The sequence below is a fragment of the Petromyzon marinus genome, chromosome 84 (assembly GCF_048934315.1).
Source record: "Petromyzon marinus isolate PM22_M1 ecotype Great Lakes invasive population chromosome 84, UKy_Petmar_22M1.pri1.0, whole genome shotgun sequence".
NCBI classification, from domain to species: Eukaryota; Metazoa; Chordata; class Hyperoartia; order Petromyzontiformes; family Petromyzontidae; genus Petromyzon; species Petromyzon marinus.
In genome coordinates this window covers 3,971,654-3,993,704 of record NC_133749.1, presented here as the reverse complement: position 1 = coordinate 3,993,704, position 22,051 = coordinate 3,971,654, and the positions used below count along the sequence as shown (strand labels likewise).

Genomic DNA, 22,051 nt, shown 5'->3' with positions numbered 1-22,051 from the left:
ACAGAGACTCACTCACACACACAGAGACTCACACACACACACAGAGACTCACACACACAGAGACTCACACACACACACAGAGACTCACACACACAGAGACTCACTCACACACACAGAGACTCACACACACACACAGAGACTCACACACACAGAGACTCACACACACACACAGAGACTCACACACACACACAGAGACTCACACACACACACAGAGACTCACACACACACAGAGACTCACACACACAGAGACTCACACACACACACAGAGACTCACACACACAGAGACTCACACACACACTCACACACTCACACACCCACACTCACACACTCACACACACACTCACACACACACACAGAGACTCACACACTCACACACACACATAGACAGACCTGTAGTGTCCACGCTGTACCCCGTCAGGGTTCAACATGGGCACCAGCTTGAAGAGGAATCTCTCACACAGAGACTCACACACACACAGAGACTCACACACACAGAGACTCACACACACACACAGAGACTCACACACACACAGACTCACACACACACAGAGACTCACACACACACACAGAGACTCACAGACACAGAGACTCACACACACACACAGAGACTCACACACACAGAGACACACACACAGAGACTCACACACACACAGAGTCACTCACACACACACACACAGAGACACACACACTCACAGACTGACCTGTAGTGTCCACGCTGTACCCCGTCAGGGTTCAACATGGGCACCAGCTTGAAGAGGAATCTCTCACACAGAGACTCACACACACACAGAGACTCACAGACACAGAGACTCACACACACACACAGAGACTCACACACACTCACACACACACACAGAGACTCACACACACAGACTGACCTGTAGTGTCCACGTTGTACCCCGTCAGGGTTCAACATGGGCACCAGCTTGAAGAGGAATCTCTCACACAGAGACTCACACACACACAGAGACTCACAGACACAGAGACTCACACACACACACAGAGACTCACACACACTCACACACACACACAGAGACTCACACACACAGACTGACCTGTAGTGTCCACGTTGTACCCCGTCAGGGTTCAACATGGGCACCAGCTTGAAGAGGAATCTCTCACACAGAGACTCACACACACACAGAGACTCACACTCACACACACACAGAGACTCACACCCACACACACACACACAGAGACTCACACACACACAGACACACACACACTCACACACACAGAGACTCACACACACACACAGACACACACTCACACACACTCACACACTCACTCACACACACAGACAGACCTGTAGTGTCCACGCTGTACCCCGTCAGGGTTCAACATGGGCACCAGCTTGAAGAGGAATCTCACACACAGAGACTCACACACACACAGAGACTTACACACACACACAGAGACACACACACACACTCACACACACACACAGAGACTCACACACACACAGAGACTCACACACACACACAGAGACACACACACACACACAGACACTCACACACACACAGAGACTCACACTCACACACAGAGACTCACACACACACAGAGTCACTCACACACACACACACAGAGACACACACACACACAGACAGAGACTCACACACACACACAGAGTCACTCACACACACACACACAGAGACACACACACACACACACAGAGACCTGTAGTGTCCACGCTGTACCCCGTCAGGGTTCAACATGGGCACCAGCTTGAAGAGGAATCTCTCACACAGAGACTCACACACACACAGAGACTCACAGACACAGAGACTCACACACACACACAGAGACTCACACACACACACACACAGAGACTCACACACACAGACTGACCTGTAGTGTCCACGTTGTACCCCGTCAGGGTTCAACATGGGCACCAGCTTGAAGAGGAATCTCTCACACAGAGACTCACACACACACAGAGACTCACAGACACAGAGACTCACACACACACACAGAGACTCACACACACACACAGAGACTCACACACACACACACACAGACACACACAGACTGACCTGTAGTGTCCACGCTGCACCCCATCAGGGTTCAACATGGGCACCAGCTTGAAGAGGAATCACACACACAGAGACTCACACACACACAGAGACTCACACACACAGAGACTCACACACACACACAGACTCACACACACACAGACACACACACACAGACACACACACACACAGAGACTCACACACACACAGAGACACACACAGACACACACACTCACACACACACACTCACACACAGAGACTCACACACACACACACAGACTCACACACACACACACTCACACACACACTCACAGACACACAGAGACTCACACACACACTCACACAGAGACTCACACACACACACAGAGACTCACACACACACACACAGACACACACACACTGACAGACTGACCTGTAGTGTCCACGCTGTACCCCGTCAGGGTTCAACATGGGCACCAGCTTGAAGAGGAATCTCTCACACACAGACTCACACACACAGAGACTCACACACACACAGAGACTCACACACAGAGACTCACACACACACTCACACACAGACTCACACACTCACACACTCTCACACACACACAGAGACACACACACACACAGAGACTCACACACACTCACACACATACTCACACACACACTCACACACACACAGAGACTCACACACACACAGAGACTCACACACACACACACAGAGACTCACACACACACAGAGACTCACACACACAGAGACTCACACACATACTCACACACACACTCACACACACACACAGACAGACCTGTAGTGTCCACGCTGTACCCCGTCAGGGTTCAACATGGGCACCAGCTTGAAGAGGAATCTCTCACACAGAGACTCACACACACAGAGAATCACACACACAGAGACTCACACACACACAGAGACTTACACACACAGAGACTCACACACCCAGAGACACACACACACTCACACACTCACACACACTCACACACACACACACAGACTCACACACAGAGACTCACACACACTCACACACACACACACAGAGACTCACACACACACAGACACACACACACACACACAGAGACACACACACACACACACAGACTGACCTGTAGTGTCCACGCTGCACCCCGTCAGGGTTCAACATGGGCACCAGCTTGAAGAGGAATCTCTCACACACACAGAGACTCACACACACAGAGACTCACACACACACAGAGACACACACACTCACACACTCACACACACACTCACACACACTCACACACACACACACTCACTGACCTGTAGTGTCCACGCTGTACCCCGTCAGGGTTCAACATGGGCACCAGCTTGAAGAGGAATCTCTCACACAGAGACTCACACACACACAGAGACTCACACACACACACAGAGACTCACACACACACACACAGAGACTCACACACACACACACAGAGACTCACACACACACACAGAGACTCACACACACTCACACACACTCACACACACTCACAGACCTGTAGTGTCCACGTTGTACCCCGTCAGGGTTCAACATGGGCACCAGCTTGAAGAGGAATCTCTCACACAGAGACTCACACACACACAGAGACTCACAGACACAGAGACTCACACACACACACAGAGACTCACACACACACTCACACACACACAGAGACTCACATACACAGACTGACCTGTAGTGTCCACGTTGTACCCCGTCAGGGTTCAACATGGGCACCAGCTTGAAGAGGAATCTCTCACACAGAGACTCACACACACAGACACTCACACACACAGAGACACTCACACACAGAGACACTCACACACAGAGACTCACACACACAGAGACTCACACACACTCACACACACTCACACACACTCACAGACCTGTAGTGTCCACGCTGTACCCCGTCAGGGTTCAACATGGGCACCAGCTTGAAGAGGAATCTCTCACACAGAGACTCACACACACAGAGACTCACACACACAGAGACACACACACACTCACACACTCACACACACACTCACACACACACACAGACTCACACACACAGACTCACACACACACTCTCACACACACTCACTCACACACACACTCACAGACCTGTAGTGTCCACGCTGTACCCCGTCAGGGTTCAACATGGGCACCAGCTTGAAGAGGAATCTCTCACACAGAGACTCACACACACACAGAGACTCACAGACACAGAGACTCACACACACTCAGAGACTCACAGACTCACTCACTCACACACACTCACACACACACTCACACACACAGAGACTCACACACACACTCACACACACACACTCACACACACACAGAGACCTGTAGTGTCCACGCTGCACCCCGTCAGGGTTCAACATGGGCACCAGCTTGAAGAGGAATCTCTCACACAGAGACTCACACACACACAGAGACTCACAGACACAGAGACTCACACACACACACAGAGACTCACACACACTCACTCACACACACTCACACACACACTCACACACACAGAGACTCACACAACAACAACAACAACAACCGCCATTCGCCACTAAGTGGCGGTGACGTCACCACGACGCTTGTGCCAGGCTATGTGCACCCTGAGGCCACGTGAAGTGTCGAACGCCCGCTGGCAGGAGGTCACGGGGCAGACCCAGGTGCCACGGGTCGACTGACTGAGATGACTGGCTGATGCACCACCTGTGCCCCCTACTGTGCCAACCTGCTGTGCTTTAGCCACCCGGCGCTCCGCTCGCTGTTGTGAGCGTCGCTCCTCCGCCCTCCGTTGTTGTTGGAGGGCGACTGCCTCCAACTGCCCAGTAGCATCCTTCACGAGCCTCCTCCACAGAGGCCGATCTTGACACCGCTGGTACCAGTCATCGGCAAGTCCACTCAGCTCCACGTCCTCCTGTACCACATCACTCCATCTCTTCTCTAGCCCGTGCCGCGCCCGCCTAGCCCCCTCAATCCGGCCAAACAAAAGCTGTTTCGGCATGCGGTGGCTGGGCATGCGGGCTACATGACCCAGCCATCGCAGCCTTGCCTGCCGGAGGAGCTCACCGATGGGACCCTGCCCAGATCTTTCAAGGATTTGTGAGCTCCTCACACAATCCAGTCTGGTTAAACCCAGGATGGATCGTAGGCAGGCCAGCCTAAATGTTTCTAACCGGCGAAGATGTTCCATTAGGGGGGTCCACGTTTCGCAAGCATAGAGAAGGGAGGGAATGACCGTGGCCGAGAAGACCTGAAGCTTAGTGCGGAGCGACAGACCAGGTAGCTTCCACACAGCGTTACGCAACCGATGAAAAGATATTGCCGCTCGACTGATTCGGAGTGAGACCTCTGCTGTTAAACTGGAGCCAGTCATAAGCACACTGCCCAGGTATGGGAAACTCTCCACTCTCTCCACAACTGCCCCATCACCGATTGGGAGTTGTGGTGGTGGAGTGTCCGATGGTACAAAATACCCAGGCAGGTGCTTAGTTTTGGTGGGGCTGATGGTAAGGCCCCACCTCTTAGTGGCATGCTCCAGTCTCAGCAGCAGCGTCTCCAACTCCTCCTCTGACTGAGCAGCTATTACCAAGTCATCAGCATACACACACACTCACACACACACACTCACACACACACACAGAGACTCACACACACTCACTCACTCACACACACTCACACACACACTCACACAGAGACTCACACACACACACACTCACACACACTCACACACACACACAGACACACACACACACTCACAGACCTGTAGTGTCCACGCTGTACCCCGTCAGGGTTCAACATGGGCACCAGCTTGAAGAGGAATCTCCGTCTCAGCGCTGCCGCCCGAGGATCTTGCTCCCGCACGATGAACTCGAGGAATCCGCGGAACACGAAGCTGGACGGAGTCTCACCAGGATGGACACGGGCGGTGAGCAGGAACACCTGGGGGGGTGGGTGGGGGGGTGGGTGGGGGAGTGGTGGGGGGGTGGGTGGGGGGGTGGGTGGGGGAGTGGTGGGGGGTGGGTGGGGGGGTGGGTGGGTGGGTGAGTGGGTGAGTGAGTGAGTGGGTGAGTGAGTGGGTGAGTGAGTGGGTGAGTGAGTGAGTGAGTGGGTGAGTGGATAAGTGAATGAGTGAGTGGGTGAGTAAGTGAGTGAGTGGGTGAGCGGGTGGTTGAGTCAGTGGGTGAGTGAGTGGGTGAGTGAGTGAGTGAGTGGATGAGTGGGTGAGTGAATGAGTGAGTGGGAGGGGTGGGTGGGTGGATGAGTGGGTGGGTGGGTGGGATGGGTGAGTGGGTGGATGGGTGGGTGAGTGAGCGGGTGAGTGGGTGGGTGGGTGAGTGAGTGGGTGAGTGAGTGAGCGGGTGAGTGAGTGGGTGGGTGGGTGGGTGAGTGAGTGGGTGAGTGGGTGGGTGGGTGGGTGAGTGGGTGAGTGAGTGAGTGAGTGGGTGAGTGGGTGAGTGAGTGGGTGAGTGAGTGAGTGGGTGAGTGAGTGGGTGAGTGGGTGAGTGAGTGGGTGAGTGGGTGGGTGGGTGGGTGAGTGGGTGAGTGAGTGAGTGGGTGAGTGGGTGAGTGGGTGAGTGAGTGGGTGAGTGGGTGAGTGGGTGAGTGAGTGGGTGAGTGAGTGAGTGAGTGGGTGAGCGGGTGGTTGAGTCAGTGGGTGAGTGAGTGAGTGGGTGGATGAGTGAGTGAGAGGGTGAGCGAGCGGGTGAGTGAGTGAGTGAGTGGGTGGGTGGGGTGGGTGGGTGAGTGAGTGAGTGGGTGGGTGGATGAGTGAGTGAGTCGGTGAGTGGGTGGGTGAGTGAGCGGGTGAGTGGGTGGGGGGGTGAGTGGGTGAGTGAGCGGGTGAGTGGGTGGGTGAGTGAGTGAGTGGGTGGGGTGGGTGGGTGAGTGAGTGGGTGAGTGAGTGTGTGGGTGGTTGAGTCAGTGGGTGAGTGAGTGGGTGAGTGGGTGAGTGAGTGGGTGGGTGAGTGGGTGAGTGAGTGCGTGGGTGAGTGAGTGAGTGGGTGAGTGTGTGGGTGGATGAGTGAGTGAGTGGGTGAGTGGGTGGATGAGTGGGTGGGTGAGTGGGTGGGGGGGTGAGTGAGTGGGTGGGGTGGGTGGGTGGGTGGGTGGGTGAGTGAGTGGGTGAGTGAGTGAGTGAGTGGGTGAGTGAGTGGGTGGGGGGGTGAGTGGGTGAGTGAGCGGGTGAGTGGGTGGGTGAGTGAGTGAGTGGGTGGGGTGGGTGGGTGAGTGAGTGGGTGAGTGAGTGTGTGGGTGGTTGAGTCAGTGGGTGAGTGAGTGGGTGAGTGGGTGAGTGAGTGGGTGGGTGAGTGGGTGAGTGAGTGCGTGGGTGAGTGAGTGAGTGGGTGAGTGAGTGGGTGAGTGAGTGGGTGGATGAGTGAGTGAGTGGGTGAGTGGGTGGATGAGTGGGTGGGTGAGTGGGTGGGTGGGTGAGTGAGTGGGTGGGCTGGGTGGGTGAGTGGGTGAGTGAGTGAGTGAGTGGGTGAGTGGGTGGGTGAGTGGGTGAGTGAGTGGGTGAGTGGGTGAGCGAGTGGGTGAGTGAGTGGGTGGATGAGTGAGTGAGTGGGTGAGTGGGTGGATGAGTGGGTGGGTGAGTGGGTGGGGGGGTGAGTGAGTGGGTGGGTGGGTGAGTGGGTGAGTGAGTGAGTGAGTGGGTTAGTGGGTGGGTGAGTGGGTGAGTGAGTGGGTGAGTGGGTGAGTGGGTGAGCGAGTGAGTGAGTGAGTGAGCGGGTGGTTGAGTGAGTGGGTGAGCGGGTGAGTGAGTGAGTGAGTGGGTGAGTGAGTGCGTGGGTGAGTGGATGGATGAGTGGGTGAGCGAGTGAGCGAGCGAGCCGGCGGGGGCTAGTTATAAACACAGACAAATAAACAGACGATGTTGCCTGTGAGCGGGAATGGAACCCGGATTGCCGGCTTTTGCCAGCTCGGCGCTAACCACTGCACCGCCACTCCCCCCCCCACGTGACCCCCCCACGTGACCCCCCCACGTGACCCCCCTCCCCCCACCTTCTTGTGCGGGAACGATGGCGGGCGTGGCTCGGCCGTGCAGGGGAAGAGGCCGTGAGGCCTCTCCTCCCTGCCAGGCGCCATGCCACAGCAGTCGGTGACTGTCAGCAGGTCCACCCTGAGGCCACACAGCGAGTGGCACAGCAGCTCACGCTGGTAGAACACAGCGTCTGGGGGGCTGGGGGGGGGGGGAGAGTCACGTGGGGGGGAGGGGGGGGTCACGTGGGGGGGAGAGGGTCACGTGGGAGAGGGTCACATGGGGGAGGGGGTACAGAGAGGGGGTCACGTGGGGGGGATCACGGGGGGTAGAGGGGGTCACGTGGGGGGGGGGTCACGTGGGGGGGGGAGAGGGTCACGTGGGGGGGGGAGAGGGGGGGTCACGTGGGGGAGGAGAGGGTCACGTGGGGGGGGAGAGAGTCACGTGGGGGGGGAGAGGGTCACGTGGGGGGGGAGAGAGTCACGTGGGGGGGGGGAGGGTCACGTGGGGGGAGAGGGGGGTCACGTGGGGGGGGAGAGGGTCACGTGGGGGGGGAGAGGGGGGTCACGTGGGGGGGGAGAGAGGGTCACGTGGGGGGGAGAGACTCACGTGGGGGGGGGAGAGTCACGTGGGGGGGGGGAGAGTCACGTGGGGGGGGGAGAGAGTCACGTGGGGGGGGGAGAGAGTCACGTGGGGGGGGGGGAGGGTCACGTGGGGGGGGGAGAGAGTCACGTGGGGGGGGGGAGGGTCACGTGGGGGGGGAGAGAGTCACGTGGGGGGGGGGGGAGAGGGTCACGTGGGGGGGGAGAGGGTCACGTGGGGGGGGGGTCACGTGGGGTCACGTGGGGGGGAGAGAGTCACGTGGGGGGGGAGAGAGTCACGTGGGGGGGGGAGAGAGTCACGTGGGAGGGGGGGGAGGGTCACGTGGGGGGGGAGAGAGTCACGTGGGGGGGGGAGGGTCACGTGGGGGGGGGAGAGAGTCACGTGGGGGGGGAGAGGGTCACGTGGGGGGGAGAGGGTCACGTGGGGGGGGGGTCACGTGGGGTCACGTGTGGGGGGGGTATGGAGGTGAGTATAGACAGAAAGTGAACCCACACCTCAACCAGCACCTGAACTGGTACGAGAATAGTAGCAGAACCCGCCACCTGAACCCATGCCAGACCGATACCCAAACCCCTACGTGAACCACTACCCGTACCCCTACCCCTACCCGTACCCCTACCCGTGCCCCTACCCGTGCCCCTACCCCTACCCGTGCCCCTACCCGTGCCCCTACCCGTACCCCTACCCCTACCCGTACCCCTACCCGTGCCCCTACCCGTGCCCCTACCCCTACCCGTGCCCCTACCCGTGCCCCTACCCCTACCCGTGCCCCTACCCGTGCCCCTACCCGTGCCCCTACCCGTGCCCCCACCTGTCCGGGGTGAGGTTGCGTGCGTCCCTGAACTGCTCGTCCAGCAGCTGCAGCTGCTGCTGGCCCTGCTCGTACGAGTAGGGGTAGCAGAAGGCGAAGTAGGTGGTGGACTCGGCCGCGTCCACCACGCGGTGGTGGAACGTCAGCGTGAACTCGCCGTTGTCCACCTGCAGACAGACAGGGAGAGGGAGAGAGAGAGAGAGAGAAGGGTGGACTCACTACTGGTGGAGAGAGAGAAGGGTGGACTCACTACTGGTAGAGAGAGAGGGAGAGAGAGAGAAGGGTGGACTCACTAGAGAGAGAGAAGGGTGGACTCACTACTGGTGGAGAGAGAGAATGGTGGACTCACTACTGGTAGAGAGAGAGAAGGGTGGACTCACTAGAGAGAGAGAAGGATGGACTCACTACAGAGAGAGAGAAGGGTGGACTCACTACAGAGAGAGAGAAGGGTGGACTCACTACTGGTAGAGAGAGAGAGAAGGGTGGACTCACTAGAGAGAGAGAGAGAAGGGTGGACTCACTACTGGTAGAGAGAGAGAAGGGTGGACTCACTACAGAGAGAGAAGGGTGGACTCACTACAGAGAGAGAGAAGGGTGGACTCACTACTGGTAGAGAGAGAGAGAGAAGGGTGGAGTCACTACTGGTAGAGAGAGAGAAGGGTGGACTCACTACTGGTAGAGAGAGAAGGGTGGACTCACTACAGAGAGAGAGAAGGGTGGACTCACTACTGGTAGAGAGAGAAAGAAGGGTGGACTCACTACTGGTAGAGAGAGAGAAGGGTGGACTCACTACTGGTAGAGAGAGAGAAGGGTGGACTCACTACTGGTAAAGAGAGAGAGAAGGGTGGACTCACTACTGGTAGAGAGAGAGAAGGGTGGACTCACTACTGGTAGAGAGAGAAGGGTGGACTCACTACAGAGAGAGAGAAGGGTGGACTCACTACTGGTAGAGAGAGAGAGAAGGGTGGACTCACTACTGGTAGAGAGAGAGAAGGGTGGATTCACTACTGGTAGAGAGAGAAGGGTGGACTCACTACAGAGAGAGAGAAGGGTGGACTCACTACTGGTAGAGAGAGAGAAGGGTGGACTCACTACTGGTAGAGAGAGAGAAGGGTGGACTCACTACTGGTAGAGAGAGAAGGGTGGACTCACTACAGAGAGAGAGAAGGGTGGACTCACTACTGGTAGAGAGAGAGAAGGGTGGACTCACTACTGGTAGAGAGAGAAGGGTGGACTCACTACAGAGAGAGAGAAGGGTGGACTCACTACAGTCGACTGCACCCACTTCTCCCCTTAGTCAACGCCGTGTCTCCTCACGCCCCAGTGCTCACACCTGCTGGCCCTCGACTGCACCCGCTTCTCCCCTTAGTCACTACCGTCGCTCCTCAGGCCCCAGCATGCTCACACCTGCTGGCCCCCGACTGCACCCGCTTCTCCCCTTAGTCACTACCGTGTCTCCTCACGCCCCAACGCTCACACCTGCTGGCCCTCGACTGCACCCACTTCTCCCCTTAGTCACCGTCGCTCCTTATCCCCCAGTGCTCGCACCTGCTGGCCCTCGACTGCACCCGCTTCTCCCCTTAGTCACTACCGTCACTCCTCACGCCCCAGTGGTCACACCTGCTGGCCCCCGACTGCACCCACTTCTCCCCTTAGTCACCGTCGCTCCTTATCCCCCAGCGCTCACACCTGGTGGCCCTCGACTGCACCCGCTTCTCCCCTTAGTCACCGCCGTCGCTCCTTATCCCCCAGCGCTCACACCTGCTGGCCCCCGACTGCACCCGCTTCTCCCCTTAGTCACTACCGTCGCTCCTCACGCCCCAGCGCTCACACCTGCTGGCCCCCGACTGCACCCGCTTCTCCCCTTAGTCACCGTCGCTCCTCACGCCCCAGTGCTCACACCTGCTGGCCCCCGACTGCACCCGCTTCTCCCCTTAGTCACCGTCGCTCCTTATCCCCCAGTGCTCACGCCTGCTGGCCCTCGACTGCACCCGCTTCTCCCCTTAGTCACCGCCGTCGCTCCTCACGCCCCACCGCTCACACACCTGCTGGCCCCCGACTGCACCCGCTTCTCCCCTTAGTCACCGCCGTCGCTCCTCACGCCCCAGTGCTCACACCTGCTGGCCCCCGACTGCACCCGCTTCTCCCCTTAGTCACTACCGTCTCTCCTCACGCCCCAGTGCTCACACCTGCTGGCCCTCGACTGCACCCGCTTCTCCCCTTAGTCACTACCGTCGCTCCTCACGCCCCAGCGCTCACACCTGCTGGCCCCCGACTGCACCCGCTTCTCCCCTTAGTCACTACCTTCGCTCCTTATCCCCCAGCGCTCACACCTGCTGGCCCTCGACTGCACCCGCTTCTCCCCTTAGTCACTACCGTGTCTCCTCAGGCCCCAGTACTCACGCCTGCTGGCCCCCGACTGCACCCGCTTCTCCCCTTAGTCACCACCGTCGCTCCTCACGCCCCAGCTCTCACACCGGCTGGCCCCCGACTGCACCCGCTTCTCCCCTTAGTCACTACCGTCGCTCCTCACGCCCCCACGCTCACACCTGCTGGCCCCCGACTGCACCCGCTTCTCCCCTTAGTCACCACTGTCGCTCCTCACGCCCCAGTACTCACACCTGCTGGCCCCCGACTGCACCCGCTTCTCCCCTTAGTCACCACCATCTCTCCTCACGCCCCAGTGCTCACACCTGCTGGCCCCCGACTGCACCCGCTTCTCCCCTTAGTCACCGCTGTGTCTCCTCAGGCCCCAGTGCTCACACCTGCTGGCCCCCGACTGCACCCGCTTCTCCCCTTAGTCACCACCGTCGCTCCTTATCCCCCAGTGCTCACACACCTGCTGGCCCCCGACTGCACCCGCCTCTCCCCTTAGTCACTACCGTGTCTCCTCACGCCCCCACGCTCACACCTGCTGGCCCCCGACTGCACCCGCCTCTCCCCTTAGTCACTACCGTCTCTCCTCACGCCCCTGCTCTCACACCTGCTGGCCCTCGACTGCAGCCGCTTCTCCCCTTAGTCACCGCCGTCTCTCCTCACGCCCCAACGCTCACACCTGCTGGCCCTCGACTGCACCCGCCTCTCCCCTTAGTCACCGCCGTCTCTCCTCAGGCCCCAGTAATCACACCTGCTGGCCCCCGACTGCACCTGCTTCTCCCCTTAGTCACCGCCATCGCTCCTTATCCCCCAGCGCTCACACCTGGTGGCCCTCGACTGCACCCGCTTCTCCCCTTAGTCACCGCCGTCGCTCCTTATCCCCCAGCGCTCACACCTGCTGGCCCCCGACTGCACCCGCTTCTCCCCTTAGTCACTACCGTCGCTCCTCACGCCCCAGCGCTCACACCTGCTGGCCCCCGACTGCACCCGCTTCTCCCCTTAGTCACCGTCGCTCCTCACGCCCCAGTGCTCACACCTGCTGGCCCCCGACTGCACCCGCTTCTCCCCTTAGTCACCGTCGCTCCTTATCCCCCAGTGCTCACGCCTGCTGGCCCTCGACTGCACCCGCTTCTCCCCTTAGTCACCGCCGTCGCTCCTCACGCCCCACCGCTCACACACCTGCTGGCCCTCGACTGCACCCGCTTCTCCCCTTAGTCACTACCGTCGCTCCTCACGCCCCAGCGCTCACACCTGCTGCCCCCCGACTGCACCCGCTTCTCCCCTTAGTCACCGTCGCTCCTTATCCCCCAGTGCTCACACCTGCTGGCCCCCGACTGCACCCGCTTCTCCCCTTAGTCACCGCCGTCTCTCCTCGCGCCCCAACGCTCACACCTGCTGGCCCTCGACTGCACCCGCTTCTCCCCTTAGTCACCGTCGCTCCTTATCCCCCAGCGCTCACACCTGCTGGCCCCCGACTGCACCCGCTTCTCCCCTTAGTCACCGCCGTCGCTCCTCATGCCCCAGTGCTCACACACCTGCTGGCCCCTGACTGCACCCGCTTCTCCCCTTAGTCACCGCCGTCTCTCCTCACGCCCCACCGCTCACACACCTGCTGGCCCTCGACTGCACCCGCTTCTCCCCTTAGTCACTACCGTCGCTCCTCACGCCCCAGTGCTCACACCTGCTGGCCCCCGACTGCACCCGCTTCTCCCCTTAGTCACCGCCGTCGCTCCTCATGCCCCAGTGCTCACACACCTGCTGGCCCCTGACTGCACCCGCTTCTCCCCTTAGTCACCGCCGTCGCTCCTCACGCCCCACCGCTCACACACCTGCTGGCCCTCGACTGCACCCGCTTCTCCCCTTAGTCACTAAGGGGAGAAGCGGTGGTGGACTCGGCCACCTCCAGCACGCGGCGGTGGAACGCCTAAGTGACTGGGTGGGTGAATGGCCGAATGAGTGAACGCACGAATGATTGCGTGAATGAAGGAGTGAATGACCGTATGGGTGAATGAATGAGTGAATGGCAAAGTGAATGCACGAATTACCGGATGAGTGAATGACCGGATGAGTGAATGGCCGGATGAGTGAATGGCCGGATGACTGAATGGCTGGATGACTGAATGACCGAGTGGATGAGTGAGTGACTGGATGACCGGATGAGTGAGCGAACGAGCGAACGAACGAGTGAATGAACGAGTGAGCGAACGAGCGAACGAACGAGCGAGCGAACCAACGAGTGAATGAATCACCCGGAAGGTTGGCCTGTGTGCGAGTGGCTCCCAGTGCGGCTGGCCGGGCACCGTGCGGACAAGCGGAGTGGCTCCCTGTGAGTAGAGGCGGCTCTGGCGGTTCATGTTCACCAACGTGAAGCACAGCAGCAGCTTGTCGCGGGCGGCGGCGGCGGTGGTGGCAGCGGTGGTGGCAGCGGTGGTGGTGGCAGCGGTGGTGGTGGCAGCGGTGGTGGCAGCGGTGGTGGTGGCAGCGGTGGTGGTGGCAGCGGTGGTGGTGGCAGCGGTGGTGGTGGCAGCGGTGGTGGTGGCAGCGGTGGTGGTGGCAGCGGTGGTGGCAGCGGTGGTGGTGGCAGCGGTGGTGGCGGCACCGCCGCTGCCGCGCACGCCAAAGTGGAACCACGTCCTGCCGTGATGCCGTCACCGGCACCGTCAACATCGTCAACAACACCATCAACACCGTCAACACACCGTCAACATCGTCAACATCGTCAACATCGTCAACACCACCGTCAACATCGTCGTCACCACCGTCACCACCGTCATCATCGTCGTCATCATCGTCATCGTCACCGGCACCGTCAACATCGTCAACATCGTCAACATCGTCACCACCACCGTCAACACCGTCGTCACCACCGTCACCACCGTCATCATCGTCGTCATCATCGTCATCGTCACCACCACCGTCACACACCGTCAACATCGTCAACATCGTCGTCACCACCGTCACACACCGTCAACTCCGTCAACATCGTCAACATCGTCACCACCACCGTCACACACCGTCAACATCGTCAACATCGTCGTCACCACCGTCACACACCGTCAACTCCGTCAACATCGTCGTCGTCATCGTCATCGTCACCACCGTCACCACCGTCACCACCGTCACCACCGTCATCATCGTCAACGCCACCGTCAACATCGTCGTCATCGTCATCGTCACCACCACCGTCAACATCGTCGTCATCGTCACCACCGTCAACGCCATCGTCACCACCGTCACCATCGTAACCATCACTACACCGTCGTCACCATCCTCATCACCATCAACATAATCATCATCGTCAACATCGTCAACATCGTCACCACCGTCACCACCGTCAACATCGTCATCATCGTCACCACCGTCAACATCGTCATCATCGTCACCATCGTCAACACCGCCTTCACCATCGTCACCACCACCATCGTCACCACCGTCACCACCATCGTCACCACCGTCACCACCATCGTCACCACCGTCACCACCGTCACCACTGTCAACGCCACCATCACCATCGTCACCATCGTCACCATCGTCACCATCACTACACCGTCATCATCGTCGTCGTCACCGTCACTACCGTCATCACCATCCTCATCAACATAATCACCACACTCACCACCACCGTCACCACCGTCACCATTGTCGCCATCACTACACCGTCATCACCATCCTCATCACCATCAACATAATCACCACACTCACCACCATCGTCACCACCGTCACCACCATCATCATCGTCGCCATCACTACACCGTCATCACCATCCTCATCACCATCAACATAATCACCACACTCACCACCATCGTCACCACCACTACCACCGTCAACATCCACCGCCATCACCATCACCGCCATCAACGTCACCGCCATCAACATCATCATCACCACCACCACCATCACCACCATCGTCAACATCACTGCCATCAACATTACCAACATCACGATGAACATCACCAACATCACCACCATCATCAACATAAATGTCGTCATCATCGTCACCATCATCACCATCAACGCCATCAACATCATCACCGGCATCGTCACCACCACTACCACCATCAACATCACCAACACCATCACCACCACCACCACCATCATCATCAACATCATTGTCATCTTCACCAACATCACCACCATAATCATCATCATCATCACCATCACTACCGTCATCATCATCACCACCACCATCACCACCACCACCATCACCACAACAACAACAACCGCCATTCGCCACTAAGTGGTGGCAGTAACGTCACCACGACGCTTGTGCCAGGCTAGGTGCACGTTGAGGCCAGGTGAAGTGTCGAACGCCCGGTGGCAGGAGGTCACGGGGCAGACCCAGGTGCCACGGGTCGACTGACTGAGATGACTGGCTGATACACCACCTGTGCCTCCTACTGTGCCAACCTGCTGTGCTTTAGCTACCCGGCGCTCCGCTCGTTGTTGTGAGCGTCGCTCCTCCGCCCTCCGTTGTTGTTGGAGGGCGACTGCCTCCAACTGCCCAGTAGCGTCCTTCACGAGCCTCCCCCACAGAGGCCAATCTTGACACCGCTGGTACCAGTCATCGGCAAGTCCACTCAGCCCCACGTCCTCCTGTACCACATCACTCCATCTCTTCTCTAGCCCGTGTCACTCACTCACCCACTCACCCACCCGCTCACCCATGACTCCATCTCTTCTCTAGCCCGTGTCACTCACCCACTCACCCGTGCCGCGCCCGTTTGGCCCCCTCGATCCGGCCGAACAAAAGCTGTTTCGGCATGCGGTGGCTGGGCATGCGGGATACATGACCCAGCCAACGCAGCCTTGCCTGCCGGAGGAGCTCACCAATGGTACTTTCTGTCCAGATCGTTCCAAGGATTTGTGAGCTCCTCACACAATCCAGCCTGCTGGTTAAACCCAGGATGGATCGTAGGCAGGCTAACCTGAATGTTTTAAACTGGCAAAGGTGTTTCATTCGGGGGGTTCACGTTTCACAAGCGTAGAGAAGGGAGGGAATGACCGTGGCCGAGAAGACCTGAAGCTTAGTGCGGAGCGACAGACCAGGTAGCTTCCACACAGCGTTACGCAACCGATGAAAAGATAATGCCGCTCGACTGATTCGGAGCGAGACCTCTGCTGTCAAACCGGAGCCGGTCATGAGCACACTGCCCAGGTATGGGAAACTCTCCACTCTCTCCACAACTGCCCCATCACCGATTGGGAGTTGTGGGGGTGGAGTGTCCGATGGTACAAAATACCCAGGCAGGTGCTTAGTTCTGGTGGGGCTGATGGTAAGACCCCACCTCTTAGTTGCAAGTTCCAGGTCCAGCAGAAGCGCCTCCAACTCCTCCTCTGACTGAGCAGCTATTACCAAATCATCAGCATACATAACATGGTTGACCAATAGGGAGCCATCCCTTGACTGCATCGATCAACCGCCCATTGTATCTGTGCCATATGGAAATTTCTCCAGTACAGCTATAGAAGGCTTCACGAACTACGTGGTCGAAATAGATGTTAAAAAATGTGGGAGCCAGAGGACATCCCTGTCGCACCCCAAGGTGTAGAGGGAATGGCTCTGACTCCCGGCCACGTAGTTTTACCTGGGCCTGCTCACCATCATATAGGTCCTTAATAATCGCGAGCAGAGAGTCAGGGACTCCGAAATCACGAAGAACAACTCAGAGCCCAGGACTACTGATGGTATCATAGGCCTTGACCAAGTCAATAAAGCAGAGATGCAGGTTTTGTTGGAATTCCCTACACCTCTGCTGTAGCAGACGGACAGAAAATATGGCATCTGTGCAGGACCGCCCTTTCCTGAAACCGCATTGGGGCTCCGCAAGTCTCTCATCAGCGTGCCTGGCAAGGCGATGTTGAATAATCCTTGCCAGGACCTTTCCCGGCACACTGAGGAGTGAGATGTCCCTGTAGTTGTTACAGTCTGTGCGGTCCCCCTTCTTAAAGAGGGGGACCACCAGGGCATCCTTCCAATCCTGCGGAACCTGTCCAGTGGTCCAGACTGTTGTTATGATGTCATATAGGGCAGTCTGTGCACAAACGCCACCCTCCCTCAGCATTTCGCTTGGGAGATCATCTCTGCCCGCTGCCTTTCCTGGTCTCAGACTCTGGATCGCCTTCAGTACTTCCTCAACAGATTGCACCTCAGCCAGCCACTCACAGGTGACTACTTCTGCCAATATTTGAGGCACCGCAGCCTTGACAGGGTCATCCCCACTTTGTGCCACGATGTTTTTCCTGGGGGAGGAATTTCCCCTCTCCCAGGACCTCACAGAAATGCTCAGCAAATCTGCAAACCTCTTCCTGGGGGTTGGAGATTGGATCACCGTTCTTTCCCCTAATTATGGTAATAGGTGTGGCACTACAAGTTACTTTTTTAATTGAATTAAAGATTCCATCTCAGCAACCTGCGACCACCACCCATCCTTGCAGTGCCTCATGGCTCTCCGGACATCCGAGCGAAGGCTGCGGTAAGCCTCCTCAATCTCCGACGTGGGATGCTGTAGACGATGAGAGTGGGCCTGTCGCTTTTGCTCAGTCAGCCTGAACACCTCCTCTGTCAGCCAGGGTCTCTGGGGAGGTCTGGACCGTGTATCCAAAGCAACCACTGCAGCTGCATGAGTCACAGTCCTAAACCTCGACCATTTCCCCTCGACATCAGGAGGAGTGGGGGACGATGCCAACCCCAGCCGCAAGCGATGATGAAATTCTCGCTTGCAACTTTCATCAGCTAGCTGAGACCAGACCACTATGGGTTTGAATGGGGTCCTGAGTATACACTCACCACCAGAAGAATGGCAGGCACATCTTACAGATGACAAGTCAATGGTCAGTGGGTAGATCAGCTTCATGGTAGGCCCTGGTGTCAAAGACATGGGCTCGCATCCGCTGTTCCGTCACTACGTAGTCCAGCAGATGTTCTTACTTGGACCCGGCATGCTTCCATGATGTGTGGATGCGCCGATGCCGGAACAGCGTGTTGGTAATTACAAGCCCATGGGCTGCACAATAGTCTAGCAGCCTCCTACCGTTGTTATTGAGCTGATCTGGCCCATGCCCTCCAATCACTCCAGACCAGGTGCCAGCATCATGACCAACTCGGGCATTGAAGTCACCCAACATGATGACTCTATCCCGAGGGGCCACTTTAGCCAACACCTGTGACAGGAGGTCATAGAAGGCATCTGACTCATCGGCCTTGCCTGCATCCCTCCACTGATGTTCGTCTTCGGTGGGGGCATAAGTAACCACGACCACCACTCCTCGCCTCTGATTGATGGCAAGGCGAGCCCAAAGTAGCCTGGGGCTTACAGCTTCCCACACCTCACTGCCGCGCTCACACGTCCCCCTTCATTCTTTTGTTCAGAAGAGCAGCCACTCCCTGTTGTTTGGCAGTCTGCTGCCCCGAGTAGAGGACTGTCCACCCCTCATGGTGGCAGGAGCCAGAGCCGGTCCACCGGACCTCCTGAATGCCGCAGAGACCCAGGCGGCACCGGTCCAGCTCCCGACCAGAGGAGCGGCAGCCTCTCCTCCGCGGCGAGCGTTCGAACATTCCACGTGGCCACCCGCAGTGGCTTTTCGTTGTTTCTGGAGGAGCCCCTCGGGTAAGGATTCAACCTCCTGGCTCCGCCAAACAGGGTTTGGCCAGGAGACGTCACGGACGCCTGTACCCCCCGGGGCCTCCGGCACAGGCTCATTAATTAGATATCTTAGACGTGGTTTTGCGGTAATTATTTGAAAGTGGATGGGTTACCAGCCCCTCGCACCCGTCCAGAAGCCCCCTTTGGCTGCTGTGGTGGCCACAGACGCCATGAGGCGGAACGGCCGATCGACAATTGGCCCTGCAGCCACGGCACTGCTCACCACAGCCTTACCGTCTGGCACCAGCGCGGAGGTGGGTGGGGGCTTCAGCTTTGTCTTGGGTCTATCGTTAAAGTCACGCAGGCAGGGCCGACGTTTCGATCGCAACGCAAGCGGTCGTCTTCATGTAGCGGGCTGTGTTGCTGTCACCGCAGCCGCAGCCACCACCACCACCACCACCATCACAACCACCACCACTACCATCACCATCACCACCATCACCATCACCACCACCACCACCACCCTTACCACCACCACCACCACCACCCTCACCACCACCACCACCACCCTCACCACCACCACCACCCTCACCACCACCACCCTCACCACCACCACCACCACCACCACCATCACCACCACCACCCTCACCACCCTCACCACCACCCCCACCACCACCACCCTCACCACCATCACCACCACCACCACCACCACCATCACCACCACCACCCTCACCACCCTCACCACCACCACCACCATCACCACCACCACCCTCACCACCCTCACCACCACCACCACCACCACCCTCACCACCACCACCCTCACCACCACCACCACCCTCACCACCACCACCACCATCACCACCACCACCCTCACCACCCTCACCACCACCACCACCATCACCACCACCACCCTCACCACCCTCACCACCACCACCACCACCACCCTCACCACCACCACCCTCACCACCACCACCACCCTCACCACCACCACCACCACCACCACCATCACCACCACCACCATCACCACCACCACCACCACCCTCACCACCACCACCACCACCCTCACCACCACCACCACCACCCTCACCATCACCACCACCACCACCATCACCACCACCACCACCACCACCACCACCCTCACCACCCTCACCCTCACCACCACCACCACCCTCACCACCACCACCACCCTCACCACCACCACCACCACCACCCTCACCACCACCACCACCACCCTCACCACCACCCTCACCACCCTCACCACCACCACCACCACCACCCTCACCACCACCACCACCCTCACCACCCTCACCCTCACCACCACCACCACCCTCACCACCACCACCACCACCACCCTCACCACCACCACCACCACCCTCACCACCACCCTCACCACCCTCACCACCACCACCACCACCACCCTCACCACCACCACCCTCACCACCCTCACCACCACCACCACCACCACCCTCACCACCACCACCACCACCCTCACCACCCTCACCACCACCATCACCACCACCATCACCACCACCACCACCACCCTCACCACCACCCTCACCACCACCACCACCCTCACCACCACCACCACCACCACCACCCTCACCACCACCACCACCCTCACCACCACCACCACCACCCTCACCACCACCACCCTCACCACCACCACCACCCTCACCACCACCACCACCACCCTCACCACCACCACCACCCTCACCACCACCACCACCACCACCCTCACCACCACCACCACCCTCACCACCACCACCACCACCACCCTCACCACCACCACCACCACCCTCACCACCACCACCACCCTCACCACCACCACCCTCACCACCACCACCACCACCACCACCATCACCACCACCACCCTCACCACCCTCACCACCACCCCCACCACCACCACCCTCACCACCATCACCACCACCACCACCACCACCACCATCACCACCACCACCCTCACCACCCTCACCACCACCACCACCATCACCACCACCACCCTCACCACCCTCACCACCACCACCACCACCACCCTCACCACCACCACCCTCACCACCACCACCACCCTCACCACCACCACCACCACCACCATCACCACCACCACCCTCACCACCCTCACCACCACCACCACCACCACCCTCACCACCACCACCCTCACCACCACCACCACCCTCACCACCACCACCACCACCACCACCATCACCACCACCACCACCACCCTCACCACCACCACCACCACCCTCACCACCACCACCACCACCCTCACCCTCACCACCACCACCACCCTCACCACCACCACCACCACCACCCTCACCACCACCACCACCACCCTCACCACCACCCTCACCACCCTCACCACCACCACCACCACCACCCTCACCACCACCACCCTCACCACCCTCACCACCACCACCACCACCACCCTCACCACCACCACCACCACCCTCACCACCCTCACCACCACCATCACCACCACCATCACCACCACCACCACCACCCTCACCACCCTCACCCTCACCACCACCACCACCATCACCACCACCACCACCCTCACCCTCACCACCACCACCACCCTCACCACCACCACCACCCTCACCACCACCACCACCACCACCATCACCACCACCACCCTCACCACCCTCACCACCACCACCACCACCACCCTCACCACCACCACCCTCACCACCACCACCACCCTCACCACCACCACCACCACCACCACCATCACC

The 22,051-nt window shown here is 58.9% G+C and overlaps 1 protein-coding gene across 2 annotated transcripts in view; it reads right to left on the bottom strand.

Annotated features, from left to right (window-relative positions):
* Positions 1 to 22,051, bottom strand: part of LOC142905301 (uncharacterized) — a 38,025-nt gene that overhangs the window by 3,303 nt on the left and 12,671 nt on the right. For both annotated transcript variants that reach the window (XM_076057771.1, XM_076057770.1), the window contains exons 3-6: positions 13,989 to 14,373; positions 9,364 to 9,530; positions 7,973 to 8,150; positions 5,733 to 5,911 (exon numbers count right to left, since the gene is read on the bottom strand). In XM_076057771.1, the coding sequence (XP_075913886.1) occupies positions 5,733 to 5,911; positions 7,973 to 8,150; positions 9,364 to 9,530; positions 13,989 to 14,373 (909 nt within the window). The remainder of the gene's footprint in view (positions 1 to 5,732; positions 5,912 to 7,972; positions 8,151 to 9,363; positions 9,531 to 13,988; positions 14,374 to 22,051) is intronic.